This window comes from Tenrec ecaudatus, chromosome 1 (assembly GCF_050624435.1).
Source record: "Tenrec ecaudatus isolate mTenEca1 chromosome 1, mTenEca1.hap1, whole genome shotgun sequence".
In the NCBI taxonomy this organism is placed as follows: domain Eukaryota; kingdom Metazoa; phylum Chordata; class Mammalia; order Afrosoricida; family Tenrecidae; genus Tenrec; species Tenrec ecaudatus.
Genome location: NC_134530.1, coordinates 313,394,920 through 313,409,774, shown reverse-complemented (window position 1 = coordinate 313,409,774; position 14,855 = coordinate 313,394,920). Strand labels below are relative to the sequence as shown.

Genomic DNA, 14,855 nt, shown 5'->3' with positions numbered 1-14,855 from the left:
AAGTTTGAATAATAGTTATATTGACAGGATTTCCTTGCATGTGGACAGATAGACTCCTATCACAGACAGCGTTTGTACAGCGATGGTAAGTGCAGTCATTTATCTTGAATCACTCATTCTTGGCATAGTAAACCATAGGATGTTTTTATTCAGAGGGATCACTGCCAGTCTATTCAGTTCACCTATCTCTAGAATATCAGTCTTTATGCATCCCATTTAATTTTTGATGACCTCAAATTTTCATAGATTCATGCTGTGTACATTCAAAGTTCCACTTATGGATAGATACTTGCAGCTGCGTCTTTGCATTTGGAGTCAGGCCTCATCGCTGATGGAGGGCTCAAAGACTATGCCTGCAGCCTTGCCTCCATCCACATCATCGTGGGTGACTCTACTTTGAGAAGGCAGCTCTTCCTAAATCATATTTTGAGTGCCTTCTGACCTCAGGAGCCCATCTTGGGGCAATATCCCTGAGGATGTTCTGCTGCTGTTCATTAGGCTTTCAGCATCTGATGACATTTCCATTTCATTGACAGGGTCTTCAGTGGCTAAGTTCTCTATTTCTTCTTTGTAGCCTATTCCTAGTCTGCAAGCTCCGCTGAAATCTGTGAATTTCTGGTGAACGTGCTGGAATCTGAAAAGAGCAGTGACATAGCTTCCAGCATCATAGCCACATGCAAGCACCACAGTGCAACAAACAGACAGACAACTAAGGGAAAAGATTGAATACATGTTATAAAATATGGAACTTTCTAATGATAAAAAGACCCAGAATAGTATCAAGATAAAAAGCTTGTTTTAAAGCTAGAATGATAAAAATGAGCGAAAGGCTAATCACAAAATTATTAATACACTTCTAAAAAATATGAAAGAAGAAACAATGACAGTAAATATCAGCAACAACAACGAAAATCAGATAAAAGGAGCTCAGCACAGACAAAAACAGAACAAAGAAGACATCAGTTTTACAACTAAAGAAAAAAGAATATAAGCAAGAAGCTCATAAAATCAAAATCCACTGCCACTGAGTCAATTCTGTCTTATAATGACCAAAGGGACACAGAGGAGCCCTGTAGGCTTCATGGTCACATGCTGGGATGCTAACCACAAGGCCAGAATTTCAAAACTAGCAGCTGGTCTGAGGGAGAACAATGAGACTTTTTAATTCCATAGAGTTGAGGCTCTTTACTTCCTGGACTCTTCTTGGAAACTCACAAAGGTAGTTCGGCCAAGTGATATAGAGTCACTAGGATTCATAATCGATTCAATGGAAGTGATTTTTTTAATAAGACACAGTAGAACATCTTCATAGGATTCCTGAGACTGTAAATTTTTCAGGGGCAAATTCTGTTTTTCCAGTAAAGCTTCTGATGAATTTAAGCTGCCAACTTTGTTACCAGCAGCCCAAAGGTTATCTATCATTAATCCAGGGAATAGAAAAATATGACTGTACCACTGAAGAGAATAAGAAAATAGGATCCATTGATATGCTACCTACAAGATAGCATATCACCTTACAGACCCATCCTAAATAGAAATAATAATAACTGAACAGTACAGGGAATTGTATTTCAACAAAGTTGAAAAGCTGGAAGACACGGATCAATTTCTAGAAACCATGACTTAACTAAACTAATAAAGACCCAGGTAATATATATATATATATATATATGTACATACACACATTTATTTATTTAAAAATCATTTTATAGCGGGCTCGTACAGCTCTTATCACAATCCATCCGTCCATCCATTGTGTCAAGTACTTTTGTACATTTGTTGCCATCGCCATTCTCAAAACGTTTGCTTTCTACTTGAGCCCTTGGTATCAGCTCTTCATGTCTTCCTCTTCCTTCCACCTCCCCCTCCCTCATGAGCCCTTGATAATTTATAAATTATTATTATTTTGTCATATCTTACACCGTCCAACGTCTCCCTTAGGGAGGAGATTATATGTAGATCCTTGTAATTGGTTCCCCATTTCTCCCTCACCTTCCCTCCACCCTCCCATGTGGCCACTCTCATCACTGGTCCTGAAGGGATCATCTGTCCTGGATTCCCTGTTTCCAGTTCCTATCTGTGGCAGTGTACATCTTCTGGTCCAGCCTGATTTGCAAGGTAGAATTGGGATCATGATAGTAGGGGAGATGAGGCATTCATTAACTAGAGGGAAATTTGTATATTTCATCATTGCTACACTGCACCCTCAACTGCTCATCTCCTCCCCACGGCTCTTCTGTGAGGGGATGTCCAATTTTCCACAGATGGACTTTGTGTACCCATTCGGCACTCCCCCTCATTCACAAACCTATGATCTTTTTTTTTTTTTTTTGGTCTTTGATGCCTGATCCTTGATCCCTTCAACACCTTGTGATCTCACAGGGTGGTATGCTTCTTCTTTGTGGGCTTTGTTGTTTCTCAGCTAGATGGCCACCTGTTTATCTTCACGTCTTTAAGATCCCAGACACTATATTTTTTGATAGCCGGGTACCATCAACTATCTTAACCACATATGCTTATGCACCCTATTTGTCTTCAGAGATAGAGTCAGGGCAAACTGGTGTGCTTCTTCAATGTGGGTTTTAGTGTTTCTCAGCTAGATGGCCCCTTGTTTAACTTCAGGCCAGGTAGCAAATTTATACAGGTCCAAAACAAATGGAAAAATTCAATGCTAATATAAAAATTTCCCCAAAAAGTCCTCACCAAGAGTGCTTCATTGAAAATACTGACCATACATCCAGGGAAGAGTTGACACCAATTCTATTCAAACTAATCCCGAACATAGAAAATGATGGGCTACTTCCAAATTTGTTCTATGAAGCAAGCATAACCTGATATCAAATCAGTCAAAGACTACATTAGGAGAGAAAATGACCTATTGATTACTCTTGAACATCGATGCAAAAATTCTCAGTAAGATCCTAGCAACAGAATCAAGCACCATATGTAAAAAACAACACATCCTGACTAAGGGATCCATACCAGGTATGCAGAGAGGATCCTGTGTCTGGAGAAGGACAACATGCTAAGCAAAAAATGTAGGGCCAGCAAAAAAGAGAAAGAGCCTCAGTGAGCTGCACTGACCCATTGGCTGCAGGAATGTGTTCAAATACAACAAGCATTGTGAGGATGGTGTCGGGCTGCACATGCTTTGCTTGTGTTGTGCATAAGGTTACTATGAGTTCAAACTCGCCCAATGGTGCTTGATAACAACAATATGCAAAGATGATTCACCAGCAGAAGAACAACCAATACACTCTACTATGTAAACAATTAAAACAAAGGAAAGAGCCACACGGTCACATCAATTGATAAAGAAAAGGCATTTGGTAATATCCATCACCAAACCCTGATTAAAGAAAAATAACTCTCAGCAAAATACAAATAGAAGAGAAATTCCTGCATGAGGGTCTATAGACGAAACCAATAGGAACCCTGATGGCATCCTGGTCATAGATTGGGCTGCTGACCACAAGGTCAGTAGGTGGAAACCACCTGCATTACTCTGCGAGACAGATGAGCCTTTCTATTCCTGTAGTTACAATCCCAAAAACCCTCAGAGGCAGTTCTACCTTTTCCTTGAGGGTCGCTATGACTTGGAATCCACTCAGTGACAATGCATTTGTTTGTTTATTTTGGTTTGTATTTGAGGCAAAAACCAGCAGCTACCATTTTCTAAATGGTGATAGACTGAAAATATTCCAATGAAATGTGGAAGCAGACAAGGATACACTCTATCACCACTCTTATTTGGAGACGGCATAAGAATTCCAGCCGGGCAATAAGGCAAGGAAGGGAAGTGAAAAGCACACCAATGGGCAAGGAGGAACAAAACTATCCTATTGTCAGATTATGTGGTCTTATATGTAGAGAATTCCAAAGACTCAGTAAGAAAATTTCTGGAACTATTAGAAAAAATCAATCATGTGATAAGGATACAAAGCAATATTCAAAAATCAGCTGAATCCTTTTTTACCAAAAAGTGGATTTTGAAAAGAAAATAAGGACAAAAAGTTTTATTTACAATAAGGCATCAAAGAAAATATTTATGAGTAAATATGAGCAAACACATAAAAGATTTACACAAGGAAAAATATAAAATACTACTAACATAAACTTAGAGACCTCCATGAATGGAAGAACATACCATGGTCATAGATAGCAAGACTTATCATTCCAAAAGTGTCAATATTTCCCAAAGCAACCTGTCTCTATATAAAGCAATCTCTCTCTATAAAATGCAATCTCTCTCTATATAATGCAATTATGATCCAACTATCATCAATATTCTTTAAGGAGTTGTTGGGCGGGGGATCTCACAAAATTAGTTGTAACAATCACTAATTTTGTATGGAAAGGAAGGAGACTCTGGGTGCTATAGTTTATTTTGCCAGCCTGGCCGATAAACACAAGTAGGATTAACTGAAGGGCAGAGGGATAAATGGCTCGGTGAGCCTCACCTTGGTTGTTCTGTGCCTCAGTTTAAAGGGGTACACCACCTGTGGGATGCCTGGCCTGTGGACTGTGTCGCTGTAAGTTGAGGTCCCTTTAAGCCCACACGATTGGAATGTTCATCTCTGGAGCTGGGGACTGACAGTTGATGACAGTTGGGGACCTGCCTTGCTGTTTGCTGCCTGGATATATATATAGCCCAGCTCTCTCTACAGAAGGGGACTGGCAACTGGCAGCTCTCAAAACTTGAAGGACTGCTAGTGTCTCACTGCTTTATAATTTAACTGTTAATTTCTTGTATTATCTATCTGTATATTATTTAACGGTTCATTTCTTGAATTATATATCTCTCTTTATAAACATATTTATATATAATTACTAGCAATCTGGTTTGTCTCTCTAGAGAACCCTGTCCAAACACGGGGTAAATGAAGCAATACTGGAGAAGAACAAGCAGATCTCAAAACCTACTATACGGCTATGATGCTCAAAACCACTTGGTACTAGTCCATCGACAGACTCACACACCATTGGATCAGAATCGAGAACTCAGAACTTAACCCATTTACCTGTAGCAGTTCCCCTTTGACAAAAGCAGGACATCCATTCATTGGGGGTGGGTGGAGTGGAGAGAGTGTTTTTAACAAAGGATACTGGCAAATAGAATAGCCATCAGGAGCAAGATGAAAAACAGATGCATACATAACATCATACAGAAAAATTAAATCAAATGGATCAAAGATGTAAATATAAAACCCCAAGTTATAAATGTGCTCAAAGAAAGAGTAGGAACAAATTGTGGGATAATGGAATAAACCATCCGTCACCTATAAAGAAAAATACACAAATCACCAAAGATAAACTAGATAACTCAGACCTCAAAAAATCTAAATAAATATGAGCATCAGAAGAAATCATCTAAGATTAAAGGGGAAACACATAAATTGTGAGAGCATATTTTACAACATGCTATCTGACAAGACACAGACTCAACAATTTTATAGAAAACTTGAAATCCTCAACGATAAAGAGAAAAACAATCCAATTTTAAAGTGAGTAGAGGACTGGACTGCTTACTAAATAATATTTACAATGTAAATAATATCCTATATTTACTATATACATATGATATGTCAGTGTTTAATAAACACATGGAGAATAGCTCACCCATATTTGCCATTGGAGAAATGCAAATCAGAACACTATGAGAGATCCTTAAACCCCAGAACTAATGGATAATTCAACAAGCCAGAAAACATCAAATCCTGGGGAGGATGTGGAGAAAAGTGGAACCCCAATACACTGCTGGTGAGACTGTGATGCGATGCAACAGCTGTGGACAAGCGTGTGGTGCTCCCTTTAAAAATGTAAATAAAATATCATTTCACCCCGAATCCCACTTCCCGATATATGAGGACTCTGAACTTCGAAGGAAAAAAGAAACAAAATATAATGAAATATTTCCATGAAGCTTTGAATGTCCCCATACCTTCTAAAGAAATAAGAGATAGGATTCAGACAGATACATGCACACCCATGTTCATTTCAGCATCATTCTCAATAGCACAGGGATGGAAACACCTCAGTGGTCATCAGCAGATGTGGGATACACAAACTGTGGTACAGACACACAATAGAATAGCGTGTAATGTTAAAGAATAAAAAGGAATCCATGCAACATTTCATTACATGGTGACCCTGGAGGATATTGTACCGAGTAAAGTAAATCAGTCACCATGGACAGCCATAGTACAGTAAATCATCTTATGTGCATGTGAAAGTTGGACATGGAATAAGGAAGACCTAGTGCATTTGAATTGTGCTGCTGGAGAAAAACACTGAAAGTACCATGACAAACCCATCTGTCTAGGAGGAAGGACAATCAGAGTGCTCCTTCCAGGCAAGGATGGCAATACTTACTTTGGACATATTGTCTTATGTACTTACTTTGTCTTACTTACTTTGGGGATATTGTCAGGAGAGATCAGACTCTGGAGAAGGATGTCATGCTTGGTAAAATGGAGGGGCAACAAATAAGAGGAAGGTCTTCAATGAAACGGATTGACACAGTGGCTCCAACAATACATTTGTGCATAGAAACAGCTGTGTGTCAGGCTGGTTTGACCGGAGAAACATATCCAGGAACACTCAGATATATGTGTAAGAGAGAGCTTTATATTTAGAAGTAGTTCTATATCAAGCAGACATCCCAGTCCCATCCAGATCAAGCCTGAACGTCCACTGCTAGTCCCTAAGTCTGTCACTATTCCATCAGTCCCTATTCAGACTCGTGCAGCCAAACCCAATGACGCAGAACGCAGGAACATCACTGGCCAGTGGGCGCAAAGTCTTCTGGATTCAATGGTGATGGCATCATCACAGGGTTCTGCTTGCCATCCGTGTGGCTTGAAGTGGCTCCTTAACAGGAAGGAAAAGCACAGAGAGCGAGGAAGTACCTAGGTTCCGACTTATGACAAGGCCACGTTCAGCAGGCCGTGACCTGACTGACAGGCAGAGTCTACCCCTTCCCTGTATTTATCAGGTTGACATGAGATTATGTAACTTTCACAGATTGTGAGGATGGCCCAGGCCTGGGAGTGTTGTTTCCTCCTGGTGTGCTCAGGGTCCCTGTGGCTCTGAACTGACTCGATGGCACCTAGCAGCATCAACACAGGGGAAATATTGAGCAATGCAGAAAACATCCATCCAAGATGGAAAGAACACGGAGTTTCCGTTTAAAAGACAACAACGGATGATGGCAACATATGTACAAGTGTGCTTGATACAATGGATGTATCAAGCCATAACGGTCCCCAATAAAATGATTTATTAAAATAAATTAAATTTTATTAAAATAAACTAAAAATATAAAAATATGAAGCAGAGAGAGAGAGAGAGAGAGAGAGTTACTGTACCATAAATAATTAGTCGACAGTTCACCATTTCAGCAGGTAGCCTATGAGCAAGAACCCATGGTGCTGAAGGAAGATTTTTTAATTGTACTGAAAGCATTAGCTGAAACAAAGCTCCAGGAATTGATGGAACACCACATGAAGTGTTTCCACCAGTTGGTGAAGCACTAGAAGCATTCCCTGGCCTATGCCAAGAAATTTGGATGACAGCTGCTTGGCCAGCTGACTAAATCTGTATTTATAATGATTCCAAAGAAAGGTGACTTAACAGAATGTGAAAAATAGAGAACAATATCATTAATATCACATATAAGATACATTTTGCTGAAAATCATCCAACACCAGTATCTTGACAGGGATCTGCCAGAAATCCAGGCTGGATTCAAAAGATGCCAAGGGACCAAGGCTATCCTTGGGGATGTCAGACGGATCTTGTCTGAAAGCAGAGACTACCAGAAAGATGTGTATTTATACATTATTGACAATGCAAAGGCATTCCCCTGTGTGGCTCCTAACAGACTGGGGATGACCTTGAATAGAATGGTAGCTCCGGAACCTCTCCTCGTGCTCATGGGGAACGTGGACATGGATCAAGAAGCAGCTAGAAACACAGAACAAGTGTACACTGTGGAATTATAAAGACACCGACTATTCTTATACTTTGTGCAGCCGTGGATCCTGCAGAGAGTCACCATGGGTCCAAATCCATCTGATGACAGTGGGTTAGGTAAGCTTGTCATAAATGAATAACACCAAAATTCTCTATGAAATGCATACAGAAATTGAACATTTGTAATCTTGAGGGGATTGATCATGTTTTGATTAATGTCTTTAAAAGCTAGTTAAATAAGTACCTTTTAAATTTTGATGGATACTTTTTATTTTATGGATATATGTAAGATCCTCAAAAGAAATGCCTTGGCTTTTCAATAAGTTTAATATACTGAGATTTATAAATCATACAGTATCTTTTTGGGGAAAGTTGGAAAATTCAGAACACTCTAGATAATGTCGAATATGGTACCTAATATTTGGTTGTGGGCATTTAAATGAATATATAAATTGATCATTCTATTGTACTTTTATACCAGCCATATTTCAAATGCTCCACATTCACTCAGGGCCGGGGTGACTCTACTGAACAGCCCAGATATACAGTCTCTCTGTCACCGAAAGCTCTATTGACAGCCTTTCTCTTAAATGGACTGTGGACCTCATGTCAGGTCCCAAAAAACAATTTATAATGAAGCTGCCTTTATGAATTTTCCCACAGAGAGCATCAGATTTCCAACCATCTGAAGTATGGATGTACATTCAGCTCGCGTGTAATTCAATGAAAACACTTGATGAATTAAAACACAGCCCTGTGTGGTGGATCAGGTATAAATATTTCCAGTTCCAAAAGGATACGTTGTTTCCCGCATATCAGATGTCTGGTTGTGCATATGCTCTGGCATTAAATTTCCAGGTAGTAAATTCTTGTTTGGAAGAGCATATGGGAAAAAGACTGTGATAGTTACTTAATCTGTTGTCAATTTGAGACATGAGTGAAGGGGTGGAGTTTTGGCTGTCAATCAGTTCACAGCTTGATGATCTCATTTGGAGGCGCTAAGGAGACACATAGCTCTCTGGAGGCCGGACAAATACTCACTACCTGCCCAACATGCTTGCTGACAAGACACCTGGAGCTAAGCTAGAGCCCTGGAGCTGAAGGAGCCACGTAGGGACCCCTGCCAGTGCTGAGATGCCTCTACCGCCACTGGATCCACAAGACTGTCCACTCACTGGCCTGTAATCTTCCTGTATTCGGCATCATTGCCTGTGTTTCGTGAGTCTGAAGAGTAATTTATAGGTTGGTATTGGACATATGGGCTAAAATCAGACTTGTGGACTTGACCTGGACTGGGTTGGGATGTGTTCTCAATATTCAACTGCTCTTAAATATAAAGCCCTTTCTTATACACATAAGGGTCTACCCAGACTAACACAAGGACTAAGCTAAGCATTGGGGGTGGGGGTGGGGGTGGCTCACAAAGGGAGCAGGTAGTCCAGCTCAGGGAGAGGAATTCTGGGAAGTGAAGAAGAGGCAGAAGTCAGGCAGGAGACTTCTGGGTTTAGTCAGAACAGCAGTTCTCAGAGTGTCATCTGTGGAACTCTGGGAGTCACAGAGATTCTTCCACAAGATCCGTGAAGTCAAAGGTGTTTGCACAGCACTCATGGAGGTGATCAGTGTTTCTCCATGTGTGGACAGTTGCAGAGGAAAGTCAGCTGGAACTGAGCAGGACTCCAGCTGTGCCGTCAGACTGCAGTAGTCAGTGTCCTGCGCCATCTCTCCCTTGTCGGGAAACGGAACCGAACCAGCTGCACTTACAGGTCACTTACGGAAGCCTGGACATTTCTTACTGTCATTACATTCTCAAATAGAGAATCCATACCTCTTCATTGCATCTCTGAAATCAATGTAAATGTAAACACTTTTGTGTTCTTAAATGTGACATTTATCTCAAGGAAAATGATTTGTATGACCTGAACTAGCCACTTTAAAAAAAGGAAGATGCTTTTTTATTTGGAGGAAGGAATGACAGAGGAACTATCTTGACTATTTGACACTTTCTCAGGAATTAACAAATCTAGGCGGGGGGGGGGGGGGCGAGAAAAATCTACTAAGAGCATTATTGCCAATGATGAAACTAGCCTTTAAGAATGGAACACTTGTATGGAGCAAAAGTGTGAGAGCTTTTCAAAATGAAACACTTCTTCCTGGGGGTGGAGTGTGGGGAGGGGTCTTGGATCAGTGGTGATACTAACAAAGGTGGTTTTTTAATTTGATATTTCCTAATGGAATGTGCCCAAACTGGAATATTTGTATTCTCAATAGACTAACGCAGCACTTCAGAGAAACGTCATCCATTAGCACACGAGTCATGCGGAGTGCAAGATGGATCTCTGGGTTTAATGAACAGACTATGAAATCTTTCACAACGGTTTTCCAACTGCAACTAACCTTTAAGGAACTCCCTCTTCTGTAACAGCAGTGCAATATGAAGGATGGGCTTTCACAGTAACTTGGAGAGCCTGTTGAAAGACGCCCTTCTCCAACATTGTACCTGTGAGATGGTGGATGCTCTATATTACGAACAGGATGGCACAGTGGATGCAGAAGCTGATATGAAAATCCAGAGGTGTCCAACTGACACACAAAGAGACCTATAAAGTGATTTCCTCTTGTCATGATTGTTTTATTTTGAAACCCGTTTATTTTTCCTGAAAACATATGATCTGTTACCGTTAAGGGTTATCAGTAGTATTTTACCCTAGCTTTACAATGTTAATTGTTTCCCTTTCCCATGGGCTTACTCTCAGTAGATAGAACCCACAGAAGTAAAATCCCTTGGGTTCCTCAATTTGTGTGACTGTGAACAGAACCTCTAAGGCGCTCCTATCGGCTTGTCCAAGTGGCTAGGCGGGAGAAAAGACTGGCGACGGGCTTCTTTGAAGTATTATAATGTAGGAAAGAAATCCCAAGAGCAGTTGTCCCTCCTATAGGGTGGCTTTGAATGCACCCCAGGATCTAGACAACAGAAATTCTGAGTCAAAAAGCCTTTGTTTGCAGCAGGCTGGGCCCATGGCTCAAGGAGACAGTGTGGAAAGAAGGCTCCGTGCAGGAGGAGACCCCTCTCAGCGTCCCAGGGCGCCCACTGGGCTCTCAGGCCGGGATTGGGGGTGTCAGGGGGCGGGGAGACGCAGCGCTGGGGATTCCCCTTCTGTGGAGTTTCACTCCCCCCCCCCCCACAACCTGTGTCAGCTCCTTCTGCCTGGATACCCGTGACGCGGGGCCGCTTCTCACCCTTATTGGGTCTCCGATTCCTGGAGCAGCCAATCCCCGTCCCCGCGGTTCCCGGTTACAAGGTCTCGTCAGTGGCACCAGCGTCAGAATCTCTGAGGAACCCAGGTTTCCCAGGGTCATGGCGCCCCGGGTCCTCCTCCTGCTGCTCCCGCGGGTGCTGCTTCTGACCCAGACCCGGGCGGGTGAGTGCGGGGTCGGGGGCGCGGGACCCTCGGGGGTGCGGGGCGGGCGGGGGTCGGGGTCTCAGCCGCTCTGGTCCCCTCCCCCCAGGCTCGCACTCGCTGAGGTATTTCGACACCTCCGTGTACCGGCCCGGCGGGGATTCCCGCTTCATCTCCGTCGGCTACGTGGACGACACGCAGTTCGTGCGCTTCGACAGCGACGCCCCGGACCCGAGGATGGAGCCGCGCGCGCCCTGGGTGCAGCGGGAGGGGCCCGAGTACTGGGAGCTGCAGACCGCGAGCTGCAGGAGCAACGCGCAGATGTACCGAGTGAACCTGCGGACCCTGCGCGGCTACTACAACCAGAGCGAGGCCGGTGAGGGACCCGGCCCGGGGCGCAGGGCTCGAGCCCCCGACCCCACGCGCGGTCGCCCTCCCTCAGCCTCCCACCGCGTCTCCCTGCCCAACGTCACCCCGAGTCCCCGGGACACCCTGCCCTTCGCCCTTCTTGGGGCGGGATCCGCCCGGTTTCGTTTTCGGTTTCGCTGAGCGGGCTCTGCGGGCGGGTCAGGGTCTCACACCATCCAGAGGATGTATGGCTGCGACCTGGGCCCCGACGGGCGCCTGCTCCGCGGGTTCGACCAGTACGCCTACGATGGCGCCGACTACCTGGTCCTGAACGAGGACCTGCGCTCCTGGACGGCGGCGGACACGGCCTCGCTCATCACCCAGCGCAAGTGGGAGGAGGCCGGGGAGGCGGAGCACTTAAGGGCCTACACGGAGGGCTTGTGTGTGCAATATCTCCGCAGATACCTGGAGAACGGGAAGCAGACCCTGCAGCGCGCAGGTAACAGGGGCCCTGGACGCCTCCCCAACTCCCTTGGACCCTGGTCTGTGTGTCCGCCCTGCTGGCCTCGCAGGGGGGAAGGAAATGGGACAGACTCCAGAAGACCCTCTGCTGGGTGTGGAGAGGGAGGGGTTCCCCTGCACCCCCAGGTCCTGTAGGACAGTGACTTGCCCAGAGCAGCCCAGCTCTCCCTGAGACAGTGAGGGACCAGGTCTCCCTGGGAGAGGAGAGGACATGATTCCTGACTGATCAGCACTGCCCTTTGACCCGGGAATTGACGTTTGGCCCCCAGAGGACTTGCTCTCTCATATCTTGTTCTCCGTACACTCCCCAATGGGTTTACAGATCTGATTCACTTTCCGTTTCTGAGTCTCCACCCAAGTCTAAAGTAGAAGTCCATGTTTTTTCTCTCAGGCAGCTATACACCAGGCCTGTGGGCTGCCTCAGGCTGATTCTAGAACTTTCCGTTCATGAGGAGGCGATGGAGCATCTGGGCTCCAGGCTGGTGTCTGGGTGTTGGCCTTCCTCTCCGACCCCACTGCCCAGTCCATCCTCAGGGTGATCACAGGAGCCCTGCTGACTGACCCCAGGGAGGTCAGGCAGAGTTCCTCAGCCCTCTGACCCTCCCCCCAGAGCCTCCAAAGACCCAGGTGACCCACCACCACGAACCCCATGTCCCTGAGGGAGAGGTGACCCTGAGGTGTTGGGCCCGGGGCTTCTACCCGGCGGACATCGCCTTGACCTGGCAGCGGGACGGCGAGGACCAGCCCCAGGACACGGAGCTGGTGGAGACCAGGCCTTCGGGGGATGGCACCTTCCAGAAGTGGGCGGCTGTGGTGGTGCCCTCCGGGGAGGAGCAGAGATACACGTGCCAAGTGCAGCACGAGGGGCTGCCTGAGCCCCTCACCCTGAGATGGGGTGAGGACGGGCAAGGGGTGGGCCTCCTCTCAGGGAAAGCAGGGGCCCCTCTGAGCACCAACAGGGACAGGGTTCTTCACCATCCGTTCTCTTTCCAGAACCGTCTTCCCAGCCCACCATCCCCATCGTGGGAATAGTTGTTGGCCTGGTTCTCCTCGCAGCTGCGCTCATTGGGGCTGCGGTTGGATTTGTGATCCGGAGGAGGAAGTGCTCAGGTAGACTTGTGTGTATCCAGTTTTTCATCCCACTGCTGGGTGTCATGTCCCAAGTAGGAGGTGGCCATCTTTGGCTTCCTTAAGGGTAGTATCATCCATTTACGTGCTGCCCCCGTGTGGCGCCCTGTGTGCTTACAATTACTCTTCTGTGTGTACGTTCACATCCCTGTGTACCTGTGAAAAGGGAGCACAGATCTTTCACCTTTATTGTTCCAGTGATGGAGACCCGATTCCCAGTAGTCCCAGGTTCCAGGGAAAGATCCTGCTGGAGACACACTTCCAGCAGGATGGTGGTCCACTCTATGCACATCCATCCCTCTCCTACCCTGCCCTCCAATTCAGGAAATCTAACTGGAGCCCAGCACTAACGAGCTCTTAAAGACCTGATGGTCCAGTCTCGTCCCCAGTCCCTCATGGAATGCTTTCTTCCCACAGGTGGGAAAGGAGGGAGCTACTCTCAAGCTGCAAGTGAGTATGGGGGAGGGGGCTGAGATGAGACCCTTGGGAGAGTGTAGATGGAGCCCAGGGAGGAGCCCCTCACTCATAATCCTTGTTTTCCGGGTCTCATCTCCTGTGTGCTCTGACCACATCCTGTTTCTGTCTTCTCCAGGCAATGACGGTAGCCAGGGCTCGGATGTGTCTCTCACAATTTCAAAAGGTGAGAGCCTGCGGCCCTGACACGGAATAGAGGAGACAGAGGGGACAAGACTATGTGATAGTGATTCTTGGATTGAGACATTCTGAGAGTGCAGTGGACTCCACAGAGTGACTGACCTGAATTTGTCTGTGGTTCTTTTTATCTGCAGCCTGAGTCCTTGTGTGTGGCAGAGTGATACAGGAATTGTTCACAGCCTGCTTTGTGATTGAAGAGCCTTGGACTTCTCTCTCTACAACCGGGGTCTGAATGTGTCTGCCCTCCTGTCAGTGTGATGGGAGGATGTTGGGACAAACCCATCCTACCAGGATCACCAATGCCCCGCTGACCTGTGTCCCTTCAGTTTTCCCCATCTCTGCTAGAACATCTCCCTCCCTGTATAACTTCCCTCCCTCCCACCTGCTTAGTCTCTCTTCTCTATTGAAAATAGGACCTGATAATGAATTGGGTTACTAATTTTTGTCATGAGATGGATATGTAGGTTAATTAAATTGAAAAAATGCTGAAATTTCCAAAGAAGAAATAATAAAAACTAAGCCTATTCTAGAATCTGTGTGTATTTTCTGTTGGATGTATTGGACAGAGCCTGGAGAAGGTGGGGAGGAGCCGAAAGGTTGGGGCTGAACTCAGCCAGTGCTCAGGACAAGGTGATTTTGGTGAACACTTCTTCTCAGCCGTGTCATCGTCACATCTCTCTTGTCTTTATTCCTTCAGTAGCACCTTGTCCCTTTAGCATCTCTGACCACAGGCCCTCAGACACCATCCGGGCTCTCCTGTGTTGGTGCTGTGGGCATGAAGGGCTAGGTGTGGCCAGGTCAGTCTTAGCTCAGGTTTAAGTTTGGGTATCA

General features: G+C 45.3%; 1 protein-coding gene across 1 annotated transcript; it reads left to right on the top strand.

Moving 5' to 3' along the window:
• Positions 1 to 11,245: 11,245 nt before the first annotated feature.
• LOC142428240 (class I histocompatibility antigen, Gogo-B*0101 alpha chain-like) lies at positions 11,246 to 14,427 on the top strand. Its single transcript, XM_075533288.1, has 8 exons — positions 11,246 to 11,393; positions 11,482 to 11,748; positions 11,944 to 12,219; positions 12,853 to 13,137; positions 13,236 to 13,352; positions 13,788 to 13,820; positions 13,963 to 14,010; positions 14,159 to 14,427. Exons 1-8 carry the CDS (start codon positions 11,330 to 11,332, stop codon positions 14,161 to 14,163), a joined length of 1,095 nt encoding a protein of 364 aa, XP_075389403.1. The 5' UTR covers positions 11,246 to 11,329; the 3' UTR covers positions 14,164 to 14,427.
• Positions 14,428 to 14,855: the final 428 nt, after the last annotated feature.

What these genes read in the sequence shown, in the direction of transcription:
- LOC142428240 (XM_075533288.1), top strand. Translation starts at nt 11,330, where the DNA reads ATGGCGCCCCGGGTCCTCCTCCTGCTGCTCCCGCGGGTGCTGCTTCTG. An exon ending in CTACAACCAGAGCGAGGCCG is followed by an intron (nt 11,749 to 11,943) that starts GTGAGGGACCCG and finishes CGGGCGGGTCAG; the next exon opens with GGTCTCACACCATCCAGAGG. An exon ending in GCCCCTCACCCTGAGATGGG is followed by an intron (nt 13,138 to 13,235) that starts GTGAGGACGGGC and finishes TTCTCTTTCCAG; the next exon opens with AACCGTCTTCCCAGCCCACC.